This window comes from Hyaena hyaena, unplaced genomic scaffold (assembly GCF_003009895.1).
Source record: "Hyaena hyaena isolate Hyena2069 unplaced genomic scaffold, ASM300989v1 scaffold_242, whole genome shotgun sequence".
Lineage (NCBI taxonomy): Eukaryota > Metazoa > Chordata > Mammalia > Carnivora > Hyaenidae > Hyaena > Hyaena hyaena.
Window position 1 is genome coordinate 2,048,045 of NW_024080869.1, and position 17,136 is coordinate 2,065,180.

At 37.2% G+C, this 17,136-nt stretch overlaps 1 protein-coding gene across 1 annotated transcript in view; it reads left to right on the forward strand.

The window, feature by feature from the left end:
• RAB23 (RAB23, member RAS oncogene family) overlaps positions 1-9,475 on the forward strand; it is a 36,815-nt gene extending 27,340 nt beyond the window's left edge. Inside the window, exons 5-7 of the mRNA XM_039244307.1 lie at positions 855-937; positions 4,229-4,321; positions 7,243-9,475. Coding sequence (XP_039100238.1) covers positions 855-937; positions 4,229-4,321; positions 7,243-7,382 — 316 coding nt within the window. The 3' untranslated portion in view covers positions 7,383-9,475. The remainder of the gene's footprint in view (positions 1-854; positions 938-4,228; positions 4,322-7,242) is intronic.
• Positions 9,476-17,136: the final 7,661 nt, after the last annotated feature.

Consider the following 17,136-nt stretch of genomic DNA (forward strand, 5'->3'; position numbering starts at 1 on the left):
CAGTCAAGATGTTGCCTAAGACTGTAGTCACGTAAAGGCTTGACTAGGGCTTGGAGGGCCTACTTCCAAGTTGGCTCATCACTTGACTGTTGTCAGGAGGCCTTAGCTCTTTGCCATGTGGACCTCCCCAGGGCTGCTTGAGTGTTGTCACAATATAGCAGCTGGCTTCTCCCAATCACATGATTCAAGACAGAACAAAGCAGAAGCCATAATGTCTCTTATGACCTAGTCTCAGAAGTCCCCTGCTGTCACCTCTGTACGTTATTGATCACACAGACCAACCCTGATTCCATTGTGGGAGGAGGCTGTACAAGGATGTGAAACCAGGAGGAGGGCGAGGCATGGGGTGGAATCCTTGAGAACCATTTTAGAGCAGAGCGACTACAGTCTCAATAAAACTAAGATCAGGAGCCAGGATAAAACTACCATTAGGACTCCCCTTTTGTAGACGCAGTTGTTAATATAATGACTTTGGCCTTGGCAGCAAAGTGGTTTCATAGGCAGCAAGAGTGAAGAAAGGAATGCAGTGTAAGACTGTCAGTATGCAATTAAATTCAAATGTTTTTAAAGACAAGAGAGAAAAGTAAGTATTATATAAAGAAAAGTGATATTTAGCTATTTTAAGGCTAGAGTATGTGACTATAGAACTGACAGCGTCATGGTGTTTATTCCACAAGAGTACTGAAAACTAAAAATCCTAAAAGAGCACTGAGAACATGGTTTTTAACTGGTCTGGAAGGTCTGACACCCCCACCCTCACCCCCAAGCTGTATTCAGTAAATGTAATAAAAATGACTTTTTAAAACAGGCTATCAGAAAGTACCTTTATAAGCACTTTTTTCTTTTGTATATAGTGAGGAAGCTGAGGCACTGGCAAAAAAGTTAAAGCTAAGATTCTACAGAACGTCAGTGAAAGAAGATCTAAATGTGACTGAAGGTAAACTGCCTTTTTAAAAAAAAATTAATAACAGGAAGTTTGTTTTATCCTGTTTATGCTTTTTCTGTGATGTTGTTTGGAAATCCTATGTAATGAGAACAGAATTTTCTCATCACCTATCATTAAGTAAAATTTAAATGCGTACTGCTCCTTAGAGTCCTTAACTATTTACTAATCTTTTTTTAATTAATTTTTTAAAGTGTATTTATTTATTTATTTTTTTTTAATTTTTTTTTTTTAATGTTTTATTTATTTCTAGGAGAGAGAGAGAGAGAGACAGCGTGAGCAGGGGAGGGTCAGAGAGAGAGGGAGTCACAGACTGAAATAGGCTCCAGGCTCTGAGCTGGCAGTCAGCACAGAGCCCGACGCGGGGCTCGAACCCACGAACCGCGAGATCATGACCTAAGCGAAAGTCGGACGCTTAACCGACTAAGCCACCCAGGCGCCCCTAAAGTGTATTTATTTTGAAAGAGAGACACTGCAAGTAGGGGAGGGGCAGAGGGAGAGAGAGACAGAGAATCCCAAGCAGACACTTCACTGTCAGTGCAGAGCTCAATGTGGGACTCGAACTCACAAAACTGTGAGATTGTGTGACCTGAGCTAAAACCAAGAATTGGATGCTTAACCGATTGAGCCAGCTAGGCACCCCTTTACTGATGTCTTAGAATATTTGCTGTCTATAGCAAAACTCTGGTGGGTTTTATTTTGGTTTTACCTTTAAAAATATAGCTGGGGGTGCCTGGGTGGCTTGGTTGGAAAGCATTGGATGCTCAGTTTTGGCTCAGGTCATGATCTACAGTTTCATGAGTTTGAGCCCCATGCTGAGCTCTGCACTGACAGTGTGGAGCCTGCTTGGGACTCTCTCTGTCTCTCTCTCTCTGTCTCTCTCTCTCTCTCTCTGTCTCTCTCTCTCTCTCTGCCCAGCCCCTGCTCATGCTGTCTCTGTCTCTCTCAAAATAAATAAATAAACTTAAAAAAATTTTTAAAAAGAAAAATATTACTGTGTATATGTGAGTATGTATATATGTATGTGTTTTTCTTTTTTTTCCAATTTTAATTGGTCTTTTAATGTTATTTTAAATATATAAAATTATATATAAATATATAAAAATATAAATTGATATAGCTTATGAATGTATTCAATTTGATATTCTGTCTTTTACACCTACCATCATTTCACAAGTATCTCTATTTAACAAAATCACTTCTAATGACTGCATGTGGGAGCTCTGAATTTCGTATGATTAACCATAAATTACTTTTAACATTTTCACTATAATTGAATATTTAGGTTGTTTTCAATTGTAAATTACACTATAATAAATATCTTTGGTGCATAAAACTGTTCACATTTGTGATTATTTCCTTAGAAGCTATTCCTAAAAATAAAGTTACTGATTCAAAAAGCCGGAGCATTTTAAGACTCTTAATACATAAGATTGAATCGTTTTACAGAATATTTGTTCAAATCTACATTTCTCTCTGCAGTTTCACCAACATTAGTGCCTTTGATAAATAACACTAATAAAGCTGTAGATTTTTCCATATTTTCTAGCTATTTGTATTTCATCTGTTGATGAATATCCATTCATGTTTTCTACCTATTTTTCTAAAATTTGGATCTCTGTTTTTCTTATAAATTTATTGAGATGCAGCATAAAGATTTTAAAATATATTAACCTTTTGTCATATTAATTATTGATATTTTTATTATGATATTTTGTTTTAGAGAATATTTTATATGCAGGTGAATTTATTCTTAATTTATTTTGGTCTTTCATCCTTTTTTTTTTTTTTAATAGTTTATTGTCAAGTTGGTTTCCATATAACACCCAGTGCTCATCCCCACAAGTGCCCTCCTCCATGCCCAGCACCCCCCTTCCTCTCCCCCACCCCCACCCCCATCAGCCCTCATTATGTTCTCGGCATTCAAGAGTCTCTCATGGTTTGCCTCCCTCCATCTCCCCAACTATTTTCCCCCTTCTTTTCCCCCATGGTCCTCCGTTAAGTTCCTCCTAATCCACCTGTATGTGCAAACATATGGTATCTGTCCTTCTCTGCCTGACTTATTTCGCTCAGCATAACACCCTCAAGTTCTACCCATGTTGCTACACATGGCCAGATTTCATTCTTTCTCATTGCCTGCATGTATGTGTTTTTCATGCATACCTTTTTAAGTTACTGAATTGAGAATTCTACAAGAGTGGATATTCCATTAGGTAGTTATAATGACCTTAATTTAATGTGGTGTTTTTGTTTTGTTTTTTATGTAATCTCTACCCCCAATGTGGGACTCGAACTCATGACCCCAAGATCAAGAGTCTTATGCTCTACCGACTGAGCTAGCCAGGGCGCCTCTAATCTTAATTTGTTTAATAATATTTCCCAGTTTAAGAAAGTGAGATTAGAGAAAGATGAATAATAAGAATTGCTGCTTATTTTATTAGATTGCAACTCAATTGTTGCATCATTAATTATTGAATTATTTTTTTCACCTAAAGAAAGGGGACATCTTTTCAAGACTGAGTTAGTATAGTGCTGCTGAAGTTGATCCCTATTCAAGTACCTAAGACTAATGACTACAAGTATTATTTCATTTCTTTACTAATAAAATATATATATATATTAGTATTACCATTGTACTTAGGTATTGCTCATGTAATTTCAGAAGTTGAATTTTTTCAATTGGATTGTATACTTCTTTTTTTAATGTTTATTATTTATTTTGAGAGAGAGAGAGAGAGAGCATACATGCATGCAGGGGAGGAGTAAAGAGGAGAGAGAGAGAATCCCGACATGAGGCTCCATCTCACCACCATGAAATCATGACCTGAGCTGAAATCAAGAGTTGGACGCTTGGGGCGCTGCAGTGGCTGAGTGCGTTAAGCATCTGACCCTTGATTTCAGCTTAGGTCATGATCTTGCAGTTTGTGAATTTGGGTCCTGCGTTGGGCTCTGCAATGACAGTGCCGAGCCTGCTGCGGATTCTCTCTATCTCCCTCTCTCTGTGCCCCTCTCCCACTCATACTGTCTCTCTCTCTCTCTTTTTCTGTCTCTCACAATAAATAAATAAAAGAGTCAGTCAGTTAACCAAGTGAGCCACGCACATGCCCCTAGATTTTATACTTTAATGTAATTTTAAATGTGTTTAGTAAGGATAAATAAAAGAATATAAATATTTCAAAAATAAATAAATGTATAAGGTATTATAGTGAGTGATATAAAATAACTGATTTTACATGCAGAAATTATACTGACCTGGTAAGGTTATTGTTTTTGTTTTTATTCTAGTATTTAAATATTTGGCTGAAAAGTATCTTCAGAAACTCAAACAGCAAATAGCTGAGGACCCAGAATTAATGCATTCAAGTAGTAACAAAATTGGTAAGTACCTAGGTAGTATTAGTCCCATGTTTACCTGGTAAATTTATTTTTCATTCATTATTGTCATATTTAACATTAAAAATTTTTTTTCTAATGTTTGTTTATTTTTGAGAGAGACAGACAGAGCTTGAGTGGGGGAGGGGCAGAGAGAGAGGGCGACAGAATGTAAAGCAGGCTCCCGGCTCTGAGCTGTCAGTACAGAGCCAGACGTGGGGTTCAAACTCAGGAGCAGTGAGATCATGACCTGAGCCGAAGTCAGACGCCTAACCAATTGAGCCACCCAGATGCCCCGTATTTAGTATTTTTTAATACAATATGTTCCTTTCTTTAAGAAATGTGGTTAGGAAGTATTAGATCAGCAATTTATTTTTTTTAATGTTTATTTTTGAGAGAAAGAGATACAGAATGTAAGTGGGGGACGGGCAGAGAGAGAGGGAGACACAGAACCCAAAGCGGGCTTCCGACTCTGAGCTGTCAGCACAGAGCCCAATGTGGGGCTAGAACTCACCACCCATTAGATCATGACCTGAGCTGAAGTTAGACATTTAACCGACTGAGCCACCCAGGTGCTCCTAGATCAGCAGTTTTTAAACTTAGTATCAGGTCTCCTATTAAAAGGTATATTGAGGGGTACCTGGGTGGGTTTGGTGCAGCATCCGACTTCAGCTCAGGCCATGATCATGGTTTGTGGGTTCAAGCCCCGTGTTGGGCTCTGTGCTGACAGCTCAGAGCCTGGAACCTGTTTTAGATTCTGTGTCTCCCTCTCTCTCTGCCCCTCTCCCACTCGTGCTCTGTCTCAAAAATAAACTATAAAAATAAATAAATAAAAACAAAAGGTATATTGAGTGAAAAGATCTTTTTTAACTATTGAATTTTCTAAATTCATTTTATATATTAAGAGAACAGAGATAAAGACTTTGTAATGGTCTGTTCTATAAAGAAGTTTGTTCTTCTGACTCTCTACTTATACTGTCTCCATACACTTTACTGATTTTATTTTTAATGCTAAATGCCTGCAAAGTTTGGCATTTCCTAAAGAACAAGTGTGTTGTCTTCTCTTTAACAATAACTGACTAACCATGTCTTGCTTGTTGCTTTGGCTTCCAAGAAGTTGAGAACCAAATTTTCTGTTTCTATGCTGCTTTTTTAAATATTTATTTATTTATTTTGAGAGAGAGAAGGCGAGAGCGCACACTTACGTGTGAGCGGAGAGGGGCAGTGAGTGAGGGAGAGAGAGAATCCCAAGCAGGCTCCATGCTGTCAGTGTAGAGTCCAGCTTGGGGTTTGATCTCAAAAACTGAGACCATGACCTAAGCCAAAATCCAGAGTTGGACGCTTAACTGACTTAGGCACCCAGGCCTTGTTTTGTTTTGTTTTGTTGTTTTGTTTTGTTTATTTTTGAGAGAGAGAGTTGGGGAGGAACAGAGAGAGAAAGGGAAACAGAAGATCCAAAGCAGGCTATGCACTGAGAGCAGCAAGCCCGATGCAGGGCTCCAGCCCATGAACTGCAAGATCATAACCTGACCTGAAGTTGGGTGCTCAGCTGACTGAGCCACCCAGGTGCCCCAGGCTCCCATGTTTCTTGAGTTTCTGTGTAGTCTCTTAAAGACTTCATATCTGTATTCTATTCATACACACACACACCCTTACTAAGTAGTTTAGAAATTGGAGATTACATTTTAAGATCACAGTTCAAAATGGAAACTCCAATAGTTAAAGATGTTCTTTTATTTCATCCTTTTATCTACTCAACACTTTAATTACCTATAGACCATTTTAGTGTTGTTTTAGCCAAATAGGAAAATTTTACATTACTACCAACTTTTAGATATGCAGTGTTTTTAACATAAAATCTCACAAATACTGTTGTCACCTACAGATCTGGTATTCTTGAGGAAATTATATGGTATAAAAGATAATGAGCAAAATTACTGAAATTATCGTATTCCAGATTTAAGAAGTAGATCGTTAGTGAAAAGATGCAGAACAGTGTATATGGTTCATTACTGTTTTAGGGAGGAAAGAAGAATATATGTGCATTTTTGCTTATATTTATGCACAAACTATTTCTGAAAGGGTACACAGGAAAAGTGATAAAACATGCCTGCATAAGGGAAGGTAAACTGGTGATGTGGATAGGAGACGTCATTGTAATTTTTTTTTTTTGTATCCTTTGAACTTTGAATGATGTATATTGGCTATTAAAAATGTTGGAGCTCCTGGGTGGCTCACTCGGTTATGCGACCGGCTTTGGCTCAGGTCATGATCTCATGGTTTGTGAGTTCGAGCCCCACATCGGGCTCTGTGCTGATAGCTCAGAGCCTGGAGCCTGCTTCAGATTCTTTTCTCCCTCTCTCTCTGCCCTGCCCCTGCTTGCATTCCATCTCTCTGTCTCTCAAAAATGAATAAACGTTAAAAAAAATTTTTTTTTAAATAAATAAAATATGGGGCACCTGGATGGCTTATTGGTAGAGCATGTGACTCTTGATCTCAGGTTTGTGAGTTCAGGCCCCATGTTTACTTAAAGAAAAAAAAGATGTTAGAGTTTACTTAAAAAATAAATAAATAAGGGGCCCCCCGGGTGGCTCAGTCACTTAGGCGTCCAACTTTGGCTCAGGTCATACTTCATGGGTTCAAGCCCCGCGTCGGGCTGTGTGCTGACAGCCAGCTCAGAGCCTGGAGCCTGTCTTCGGATTCTGTGTCTCCCTCTCTCTCTGACCCTCCCCTGCTCACGCTGTCTCTCTCTCTCAAAAATAAATAAAACATTTTTAAAAAATAAATAAATGAAGTGAAAACAAAATCTTAAAATTATAAATACTGAAAATATTACAAATTTACTAAGAAACTGGATATACAGTTTACATTTGGTAACCGTGAGCTGTATCAGTTCCATTCTTTGTGTTGTCTCTCAATTTATACAGGTGTCTTTAATACATCTGGTGGAAGTCACTCAGGTCAAAATTCAAGTACCCTTAATGGTGGAGATGTCATCAATCTCAGACCCAACAAACAGAGGACCAAGAAAAACAGAAATCCTTTTAGCAGCTGTAGCATACCCTAAAACGTTTTAGGAAGGAAAAAATTGAATTATATTGTGCAATTCCATAAGAAATACATCCAGCTGTCATGGTATGTTACAAGTTTTTTTTGTTTTCTTTTTTTCTTTTTTTTTTTTTTTTAAGCAGACTTTGCACCTAATCACTCTCTGAAAGTTAACAGACTTAAATACTGTTCTGCAGTGCTTTTCAGATGGAGTGAGATCTTTGGTGGAAAAATACTGCCTTGTGGACTTGTTTTAATTTTTTTGCATCAGACGAAGCTTCTCCTGTTTTTGAAGGAATGATCCATAAGAAGTGTCAAAAACGGGTTTTGCTGAATTTGAAATGCTGGAAAACATAACTGAAGTGACTAAATATGTTAGTACAGATTTTAATATTATGGGTCAAGGAAAAATAGCAAGCATTCTTTTTCTGAAATTGGTCATATAGCTTTTCTGGAAAATAGTATTGAATCTGAATACTTACAAAAAAAACTTATATTGAAAGGTAAACTCTAAATTTTGCCAGACTGCATTAGTGTGTATTTTGGCAATGTTGCTTGTGCAATATCTGTATAATTTAGAATGTGGAGGTATGCATGCAGATATCTGGAACTGAAGTATACTGAAGCTATGTTCAGCATTTAAGGAAACATAGACTCTAATTCATTCATAAAATCATTTACACATCTGTGTGTACGTTAAAAGGTTTTATTTTCAAATAAGAAATTCCAGACATATATTTTGCAAAATGAGCTCAAGATTTTAAAAGTGCTTCGTGCCAAAAATATCATACATAACTTTTACAGTGCTTTACTATCAGAATTTATATTGTTTATAATATCTTCTAAAAGCAGTTTCCCTCTCTGACAGGGTAGATACAAGATGAGTATAAACGTTTTAATGCTAGCGTATCTCCCAGGTGAGACTTGTTGCAAAATCCCTCTCCTGCATCCATCCATAAGCGCCATGAGCTTGTGCTGGCCGGGTCACAGCGCACCTGCAGTCGCCCCTCAGGTCCTGTGAAGTGCCGTAGTGCGTCTGGCACCTTTCGCTGCTGACTGAAAACACAACTTTGAACTTTTAATATTATGCTAACAATGTTTTTAAATGCAGAAGAGATGATCTTTGGCCTTAATCTGCATTATGGATTTTATAATGCCCTGCAACTCTAAAGATTCTTTTCGTTTACACGTTTTTGTATGGTATTTTAAGATGATCACTTAAAAATTTCTATAAACTTCAGTTTGTATAGCACTTTGTCAAGAGCTCTGTCAGCACCAAATACAAAATAATTTCTTTTAAAAAATGATTTTCATATGTAATCATGTGGCGGAGCATAAATTTGTGACTTGGGACAGGAGCTTTCCAACTAAGATAACTGCATGAACTCTGGTAAAAAGTGATTATCATTCATCAGTGACTTTGTTTTTAACCCCTTGTTATCTACCTGGTTTTTACAGGATTTCAAGCTATGTAAAAATAATCTTTCTTGGAAAATGTGTCATAAAGTCGCTTTTCATTATTTGTACTAAATGCCTTATGTTATATGTATTTCTTTTGTATGTTTTCTCTTTTTAAGTCTTCCATCTGCACCATGCTCATCCCTCTGTCCAGATTAATATTGAGAAGATAATAGAATTTTCTGGGGCAACTCCTTGCTAAGCGGTCAAGAGTGAATGTTTGCCTTATAATAGTGAAATAATCTGGCATTATCTATTTTAAAATAATATAACATGTTATTTTTTTTGTCTCCAGTTGTCTCCACTCCCATTGCTGGCAGTGGGATAAGTGTTGGGGGAAACAAGTTCAGTTCCTAACAATGGGTACCTGTTAATGATTCATTTTTCCTTCTCTTCTCTCTTAAAATACAGTCTCTTTAATTTTTGCACAAAATATATTTTGTTCCAAATTGTTTTGTGGTCTTTAGTAGCCAAAGAAAATCATGCATAATATGTTCACATATGTTCTATTTCAGATTAGTTAAATGCGTGTGAGAAAGAGTTTGCTAGTTTTCTATATAATCTTTGATGAAGGTTGAAGTTTCCTGATATTTGTAATAGAATTTTACCTACTTAGTTTTGTCCTTTTTTCTTTTTATAAGAACTGAAGAGAGATCTTTGTTACACATTTAAATTTTTATTTGCACTTTTATATTTTAAACCTAACCATAATTGGTCATTTTAAATAAGTAGGTCTGAAGATCAGTCACAAATGATACGTTAAATATTTTCTCAATTTAATTCTAAAACTTTCAAATTTGACGTTAATTTTATTCTTGAGACCCTTAATTCTTTCAAATAACTATTAATTTCTAACAAGCTACAGATGCTAAAGAAAAAATTATGTAAGACTCTAGGATATGGTTTGTACATTTGTGCGCTAATGAACATTTTACATTACGGCTGGTTTTTAGTGTACAGACACAGAGCTGTGGAATAATTGCCATATTGCAGAGTTCTCAGGTTTCCTCTTCCTCTTTAGGTCGGCCTATCTAATTAAATAGCATACAGAATAGCCCATGTATGGCAATATACAGTTGAACTTTGAACAACACCAGTTTGAACTATGTGGTTCCACTTACATGTAGATTTTTTAATAGTACTGTATTTTTCTTCCTTATGGTTTTCTTTCTTTTTTTTTTTAATGTTTTATTTATTTCTAGGAGAGAGAGAGAGACAGCGTGAGCAGGGGAGGGTCAGAGAGAGAGGGAGTCACAGACTGAAACAGGCTCCAGGCTCTGAGCTGGCAGTCAGCACAGAGCCCGACGCGGGGCTCGAACCCACGAACCGCGAGATCATGACCTAAGCGAAAGTCGGATGCTTAACCGACTAAGCCACCCAGGCGCCCCTTCCTTACGGTTTTCTTAATAACATTTTCTTTTCTCTGGCTTGCTTAGTGTAAGAATACAATATATAATACCTACAACATACAAAATATTTGTTAATAGACAGTTTATGTTATTGGTAGGGCTTTCAGTCAGTTGTAGGCTATTAAGTTTTGTGGGAGTCATTATATTTTGTGTTTTCCACTTTGCAGGGGTCAGTCCCTCTAATCCCAGTGTTCAAGGATCAACTGTATTTCTGTTGTTATTCGTGCCATAAGATGAAATCAGCTGCCATTAATTTAGTACTTACTATCAGGTAGGAACTATACAAAGTACCTTGCAAACAGTAATTTAATCTTTACAGCAACTCTATGGAGGTGAGTATTATTATTCCCTCCCTTTTTTTTCAGAAGAGAGGAGAATGAAGATGTGAGAGAAGTTTGTTAGAGTCACATACTAGTTAGCAGCAAAGATATTTTCTATCCCATTTTATAACTATTAATTTTCATATAGCCCTGACATAAAAAGATGTGCTATCTTCTCATTATATATATATATATATATATATATATATGCATTTGATAGTGCTTTATATATGCAGTTATTGCAGTTATATTTTATGGAGGAATTACTACTGCTAAGAACATTTTCAGATTATAAATGTTCTAACATAATATTGATTTCTTATTTGATGCATTTGTTTAAAAAAAATTAAAATAATAAAGAATAACTTTATTTTTCAATCAAAAGTCTAATTTCTCTTCTGAAATTATGCAGAGGGAAGTATTCTAAAAGACTGATTTAATCATATTTTAGTGTATATTTATTTGATAGTCTTATCCAAAAAATTAAGGAATTAAAATACATGAAGAAAAGCTTTTGAATTGGGATTATGTACTTAGCAAGAAAAAAGAAATAAGTTAACCACTTTCAGGTATGTTATAAAAAGTTTATATAAAGGGAGTTCTGACCAGCCATTCTTAATTAAAGTAGAAGATCAAAGTTGAAGGATTAAGCTTGGTTATATTGGTTATTAAATGCTGAAATCATTTAATGAAGTAAGTTAAGTAATCTTCATAAATGAAAATATTAAATAAAGAAAATAGAGGCGCCGGGCTGTCTCAGTCAGTAGAGCATGCAACTCTTGATCTTGGGGTTATAAATTTGAGCCCCACGTTGTGTAGAGATTACTTAAAATAAAGTCTTTTTTATAAAGAAGATTGTTATCCATGCTGAATGCCAATTTGGATGCAGAAGTTGTCATAAAAAGATTTTTATTTTCCCGATTGCTTATAGCTCTTACAATTCAGTTTTTCATATATTAAGTGACAGATTCACTTAAACATATTTCTGTTATTTTTAATTGTTTAAGAGAAATCAAAGACTGAATTTGCTTTCTTCTTGGTTTTTGTATTATAGTATTGTGCTTCTTCTATAATTCTTATATTCTGTCTTTGTGCTGTTAATAATTGTGTACATATTTCATCTCTTCTAATTCAAATGTTACTCAAATTTTTCTACTTTTAAAACTGTAATGAGGATACCGCTTTCCTATTTGATTGCAAGAAAAAACAACATGTCATACCAATCTTGAAATTTCCTCGAATGGCTTTTACACAGATTTATAAATTACACTGATCAGAGCAGATTATAAACAAACATCTAAGATTTAAATGTATGATACTTATTGCTGAGAGAAATGAAAGGAGATTTAAATAAATGGATACATTATGTACACGATTTGAACACATAATATTGTTTTGTTATCAGATCTGTCTAAATTGATCAATAGATTCAATGCAGTCAAAATCCCAGTAGGCTTTTCACTAAAAATTTCAAGCTTATGTAAAAGCTATGTGATGAACCTAGGATAGCTAAAGAGTTTTGAAAAAGAACAGAGTTGAAAGACTGAGTCTCTATGATTTTAAGATTTTGGGTATGGATGGGTACAGTAAAGAAGACACATAGGTCACTGAAACACAATACAGTCCAGAAATATACCCACACAAATATAGTCAAATGATTTTTTTAATGTTTATTTATTCAAGAGAGAGAGCCTGCGCATGACAGAGGAGGGGCAGAGAGCAAGGGGGTGGAATCCAAAGCGGGCTTCATGCTTGTCAGTGCAAAGCCTGACATGGGGCCGGAACCCACGAACCATGAGATCATGACCTGAGCCAAAGTCAGACGCTCAACCAACTGAGCCACCCAGGCGCCCCTATCAAATGATTTTTAACAAAGACTCCACAATAATTCCATGGGGAAAGGGAAACCGTGCTGGAGTAATTGGATATTTTGAACCTTATACTACCCTTGAAAAGTAATTTGTGGTGTATTAATAACCTAAATGTAAATAAAAGTGAAAACTAAGGCTTCAAGAAGAAACAGGAAATATCATGACCTTGGGGTAAGCAGGTAATTTTTAGAACCCAGAAAGCACAAACTATAAAAGAAAATTGGTAAGTTGTACATAATAAAAATTTAAAACTTCTCATCAAGGGGTGCCTGGGTGGTTTAGTCAGCTGAGCGTCCGATTTGGTTTCCACTCAAGTCAAGATCTCAGGGTTCGCGGAATCCAGCCCCATGTTGGGCCCCACCTACTTGGGATTCTCTCTTTCTCTCTCTCTCTCTCTCTCTCTCTGCCCCTCCCCTCACACATGCAACCTCCCCCCGCCCCCCAAAAATAAATAAACGTTAAAAACAAAAATAAACGTTAAAAACAAAACAAGAGACTTCTACTCAGCAAAAGACATGGTTAAGAAAATGAATAGACAAGCCACATACTAGGAGAGTATATTTGTAATAATCATATCTCATGAAAGCCTTATATCCATAGTATATTTTATAAAAGACAATAAAAATGAGCAAAATACTTTAACAGACACATTACAAGGAAAATTATATGAATGGACATTAAGTACATCAAGTAATGCTCAAACTCATTAGCCATCAGAGAAATGCAAGTTAATACAACAATACGATTATATCAGACACCTCTAAAATGGCTAAATTTGGGGCACCTGGGTGGCTCAGTTGGTTAAGTGTACGACTTTGGCTCAGATCAGATCTCACAGCTCATGGGTTCAAGCCCCGCATTGGGCTCTGTGCTGACAGCTCAGAGCCTGGAGCCTGTTTGGGATTCTGTGTCTCCCTCTCTCTCTGCCCCTCCCCCACTCATGCTCTGTCTCAAAAATAAACCATAAAAAAATTTTTAATCAAAAACTAAAATGGCTACAATTAATAACTGACAGAATATTTGCATGGATGTGGAGAAACTGGAACTCTGGCTCAACCACTTTGGAAACCTTGGCAATTTCTTCTAAAATTAAAGATCGTCTATATGACCCAGAAATTTCACTTCTAGGATCACTAGAAGAGCCTGGAGCCTATTTCAGTCTGTGACTCCCTCTCTCTCTGACCCTCCCCTGCTCACGCTGTCTGTCTGTCTCTCTCTCCCTCCTAGAAATAAAAATAATAAAAAAAAAAAAACATTAAAAAAAAGAAAAGAAATTTCACTTCTAGGTATTTACCAAAGAGAAATAAAAGTTTAGGTATATGAAAATGAATGTTCATTGCAGCTTTAAAGTACCCCCAAACTGGAAACAACCTAAATATCCACCAACACAAGAAGTTATGCAAATTGTAGTATATTCATAAAATGAAATGCTACTCATAATTAAAGGGAACAAATTATTAATATACAAAACAGCACGAATCTCAAAAACTGCTGAATGAAGTCTGACACAAGAGTATGTGCATATAATTTCATTTATATGAAGTTCTAGAATAGGCGAATTTAAGATTAAAAAAATAATAGTGGTTGCCTCTGGGAACATACATTGACAAGAAAAGGGCACAGAGAATATTTTTGGGTGAGGGAGATATATCTTGATATGGGTATGTGTTACACAGCTATGCAATGCATATGTATGTATGCATACACAGCTACATGCATATATCAAAATACATTAAATTCTATACTATGATCTGTATATTTCACTGTAAATTACACCTCAATAAAAAAATTAGAAAAATAATGTGCTTTTCTGGGAAATACTACTTTTGTGATGAGTCGTATTTAAATTAGTAATTATTTGGGACTACTTCTAAGAGAGGTGATGGTTTGAGCACTAACATTTGGATATCCTTTATGGAAACTGACCAAATGACCAATGGAATATAAGATCGAGGAACAACCTGAGTACTAGATAGTCTCCAAAGAAATCTCACAAATAATCCTGCCCCTTCTGGTACATACATGCAGCTACTTCCATCAGGAGGGAGAATTTATGTCTCCTCTTGATCTGATGTGGGTTTGTAGCTGTGTCGCCTAGTCGAATGCAGAGAAGTAACATTCTGGGGATCTCTGAACCCAGCATTAATAAGCCTTGTGCTTCCTTCCTCTGAAACCCAGTAACCATGCTATGAGAAAAAGTGGAACTAATACAGGCCTGCAGCTAGTAGTTGCAGCTGAGCTCACATGTGACAGCCAGCACCAGCGTGGAAACCTTCTTGCAAATGGACCCCCTAGCCTCAGTCAAACCAACCTTACAAGTGCCATACAAAGCAGAGATGAGGTCCCCACTGACCCCTACCCAAACTGCAAAATCACAAGCAACGAAACTGATTCTAGCTTTAAGTTACTAAATTTTGGAGTTGTGTGTTACATAACAATTGATAATTAAAACAGCTCGTATTAATATGGGGATATGGAAAATACCAACGACATGGCACAAGTTTCAAGGAGTTTCTCTCAAGTGGTATCTATGGAACCAGATCAAAGGACATGTAGGGCTTGCTCATAATCCCTTTCCTGAGGAAGGCGTGCTGGGCTCCAGAGTACATAAATTAAATTCTGATGAAATGCTTAACTGAAACCTTTTAGGATTCTGGTTGGGGTTGTATAAATCATAGGTTAATTTGGGATGAATTGTCATCTTTGTCATGTTGAGTCTTCCTATTCAGGAACATCATATTTACTCATTTTCCAACGTTATTTACTCAAGTTCTGTATGTGTGTATTTGTCAGTAAACTTTGAAATTTGTTAACATTTCTGGTTGTTCATCCTAACAAAGTATCTATATTGGTCCAATATTAGGATTTCAAATAAATTGTGTTAGAGATTATCTGGGTCCTTGGGCAAATCTTTTGATTCCAAGAAGGAATAAAAGTTTATGTTTTCTTTCATGATTTTGCAAGATTTATACTATAAACAGCTTGTTTGCAGTAGGAAGGAAGTTATCTCAAAGAATTTCTCTAAAAAAAATTTTTTTCCACTGATGTGCCAGTCAGTTGCTTCTCAAGGTTTGTTCCTTGGTGCTGCCTCCCGCCCCCCCCCCCCCCCCCCCCCCAGCAGAGAAACGAGGCTGGGAATGTTAGGGGTCAGCGGCCCCGGGCGCGCGAGGTCCTGCTACTGAGCACAGTCTCCAGGCTCTGAGCTAGCTGTCAGCACAGAGCCTGATGCGGGGGCTTGAACCCATGAACCACAAGATCATGACCTGAGCCGAAGTCAGACNCCCCCCCCCCCCCCCCCCCCCCCCACCACACACATTCACACTGACAACAAACAGCAGTCCTCATTTTAGAAGTTCACAGTCCCCTCTGTGCTCTACTTCGCAAGGGCAGGCTTAATGAGCCTCTGCTCTGACAGGGCCTCCTGCTGACAGCCTGCAGCACTACTGCCTACATTCACAGTGTTGGGGGTTGGGTTTTGTCATGGACACCATCACTTCTTACCCAAGCAGGCTTTTCCTTTTCCCTTTATTGATTTTTAAAAAAATTTTTAAATGTTTTTATTTCTGAGAGAGAGAGACACACAGCGTGAGCAGAGGAGAGTCAGAGAGAGAGGGAGACACAGAATCTGAAACAGTCTCCAGGCTCTGAGCTAGCTGTCAGCACAGAGCCTGATGCGGGGGCTTGAACCCATGAACCACAAGATCATGACCTGAGCCGAAGTCAGACACTTAACCTACTGAGCCACCCAGGCGCCCCTTTTTCCTTTATTGATTTTAGGTGGCTCCTTTCCCCCTCACCCCCCACCCCACCCCCCTATGGTCTTGTTTGCACCTTGTCTTGTAGAAATTGCTCTGACCTTATACCATGTCTTTTTCCACTCCTGAAACAGAATTGCTCCTGCATTTATATCATACTAACCATTTTTGAAAACATCCCTAAAATGGGAAGTTTCAGAATTATCTTCTTTTTTCCAAAAATTTTTAAAGTTTTATTTATTTTGAGAGAGATAGAGACAGCATGAGTGGGGAAGGGGTAGAGAGAGGCGGACAGAGAATCGCAAGCAGGCTCTAGGCTACCCACGCAGTTCCACGTGGCGCTCAAACTCAACACAAAACCAGGAGACCATGACCTGAGCCGAAATCAAGAGTTGGACAGTTAATGCTTAACCGACTGAGCCACCCAGGTGCCCCCCAGGGTATCTTTTCTTAAGCAGATAGCTGATTATAACCAAATTTTAATGGTTCTCTGTAAAATCCAAACATCTCATTTTAGCATTCAGGACTCTCCATTACTCCAGCTCACCTTCCTATTGTGCTTTCATGTGTCTGCTATTTTGACAATTAACTACTTTTAGAACATACCCAGAGTTTGCCATCTTGAGTCTTTTATTTTGATTTCCTGACCTGAAATGTCCGTTCATTTATCATATCATTGTGGACTGCCTCACATACAAAACACTATAAATAGTAACATTGTTTTTTTAAACCAATCATGCTTAGACTTTGGAAAAAAATATTTTCTTTGGTCAAAACTATATTTTGGGTGTCTAGGTGTTTAAAAATATCAAATTTTAAACTGTGACTATATGCAGAGCCTATCTGTTGACACATGAGCTGTGTTAATGCCAGGAGTTCACATGTAAGGAAGTGAGCTAAACTGTCATCCTGAACCAGATCATAATGCAGGAGGAGGTGAACGCATGAGCAGTGTGAGCT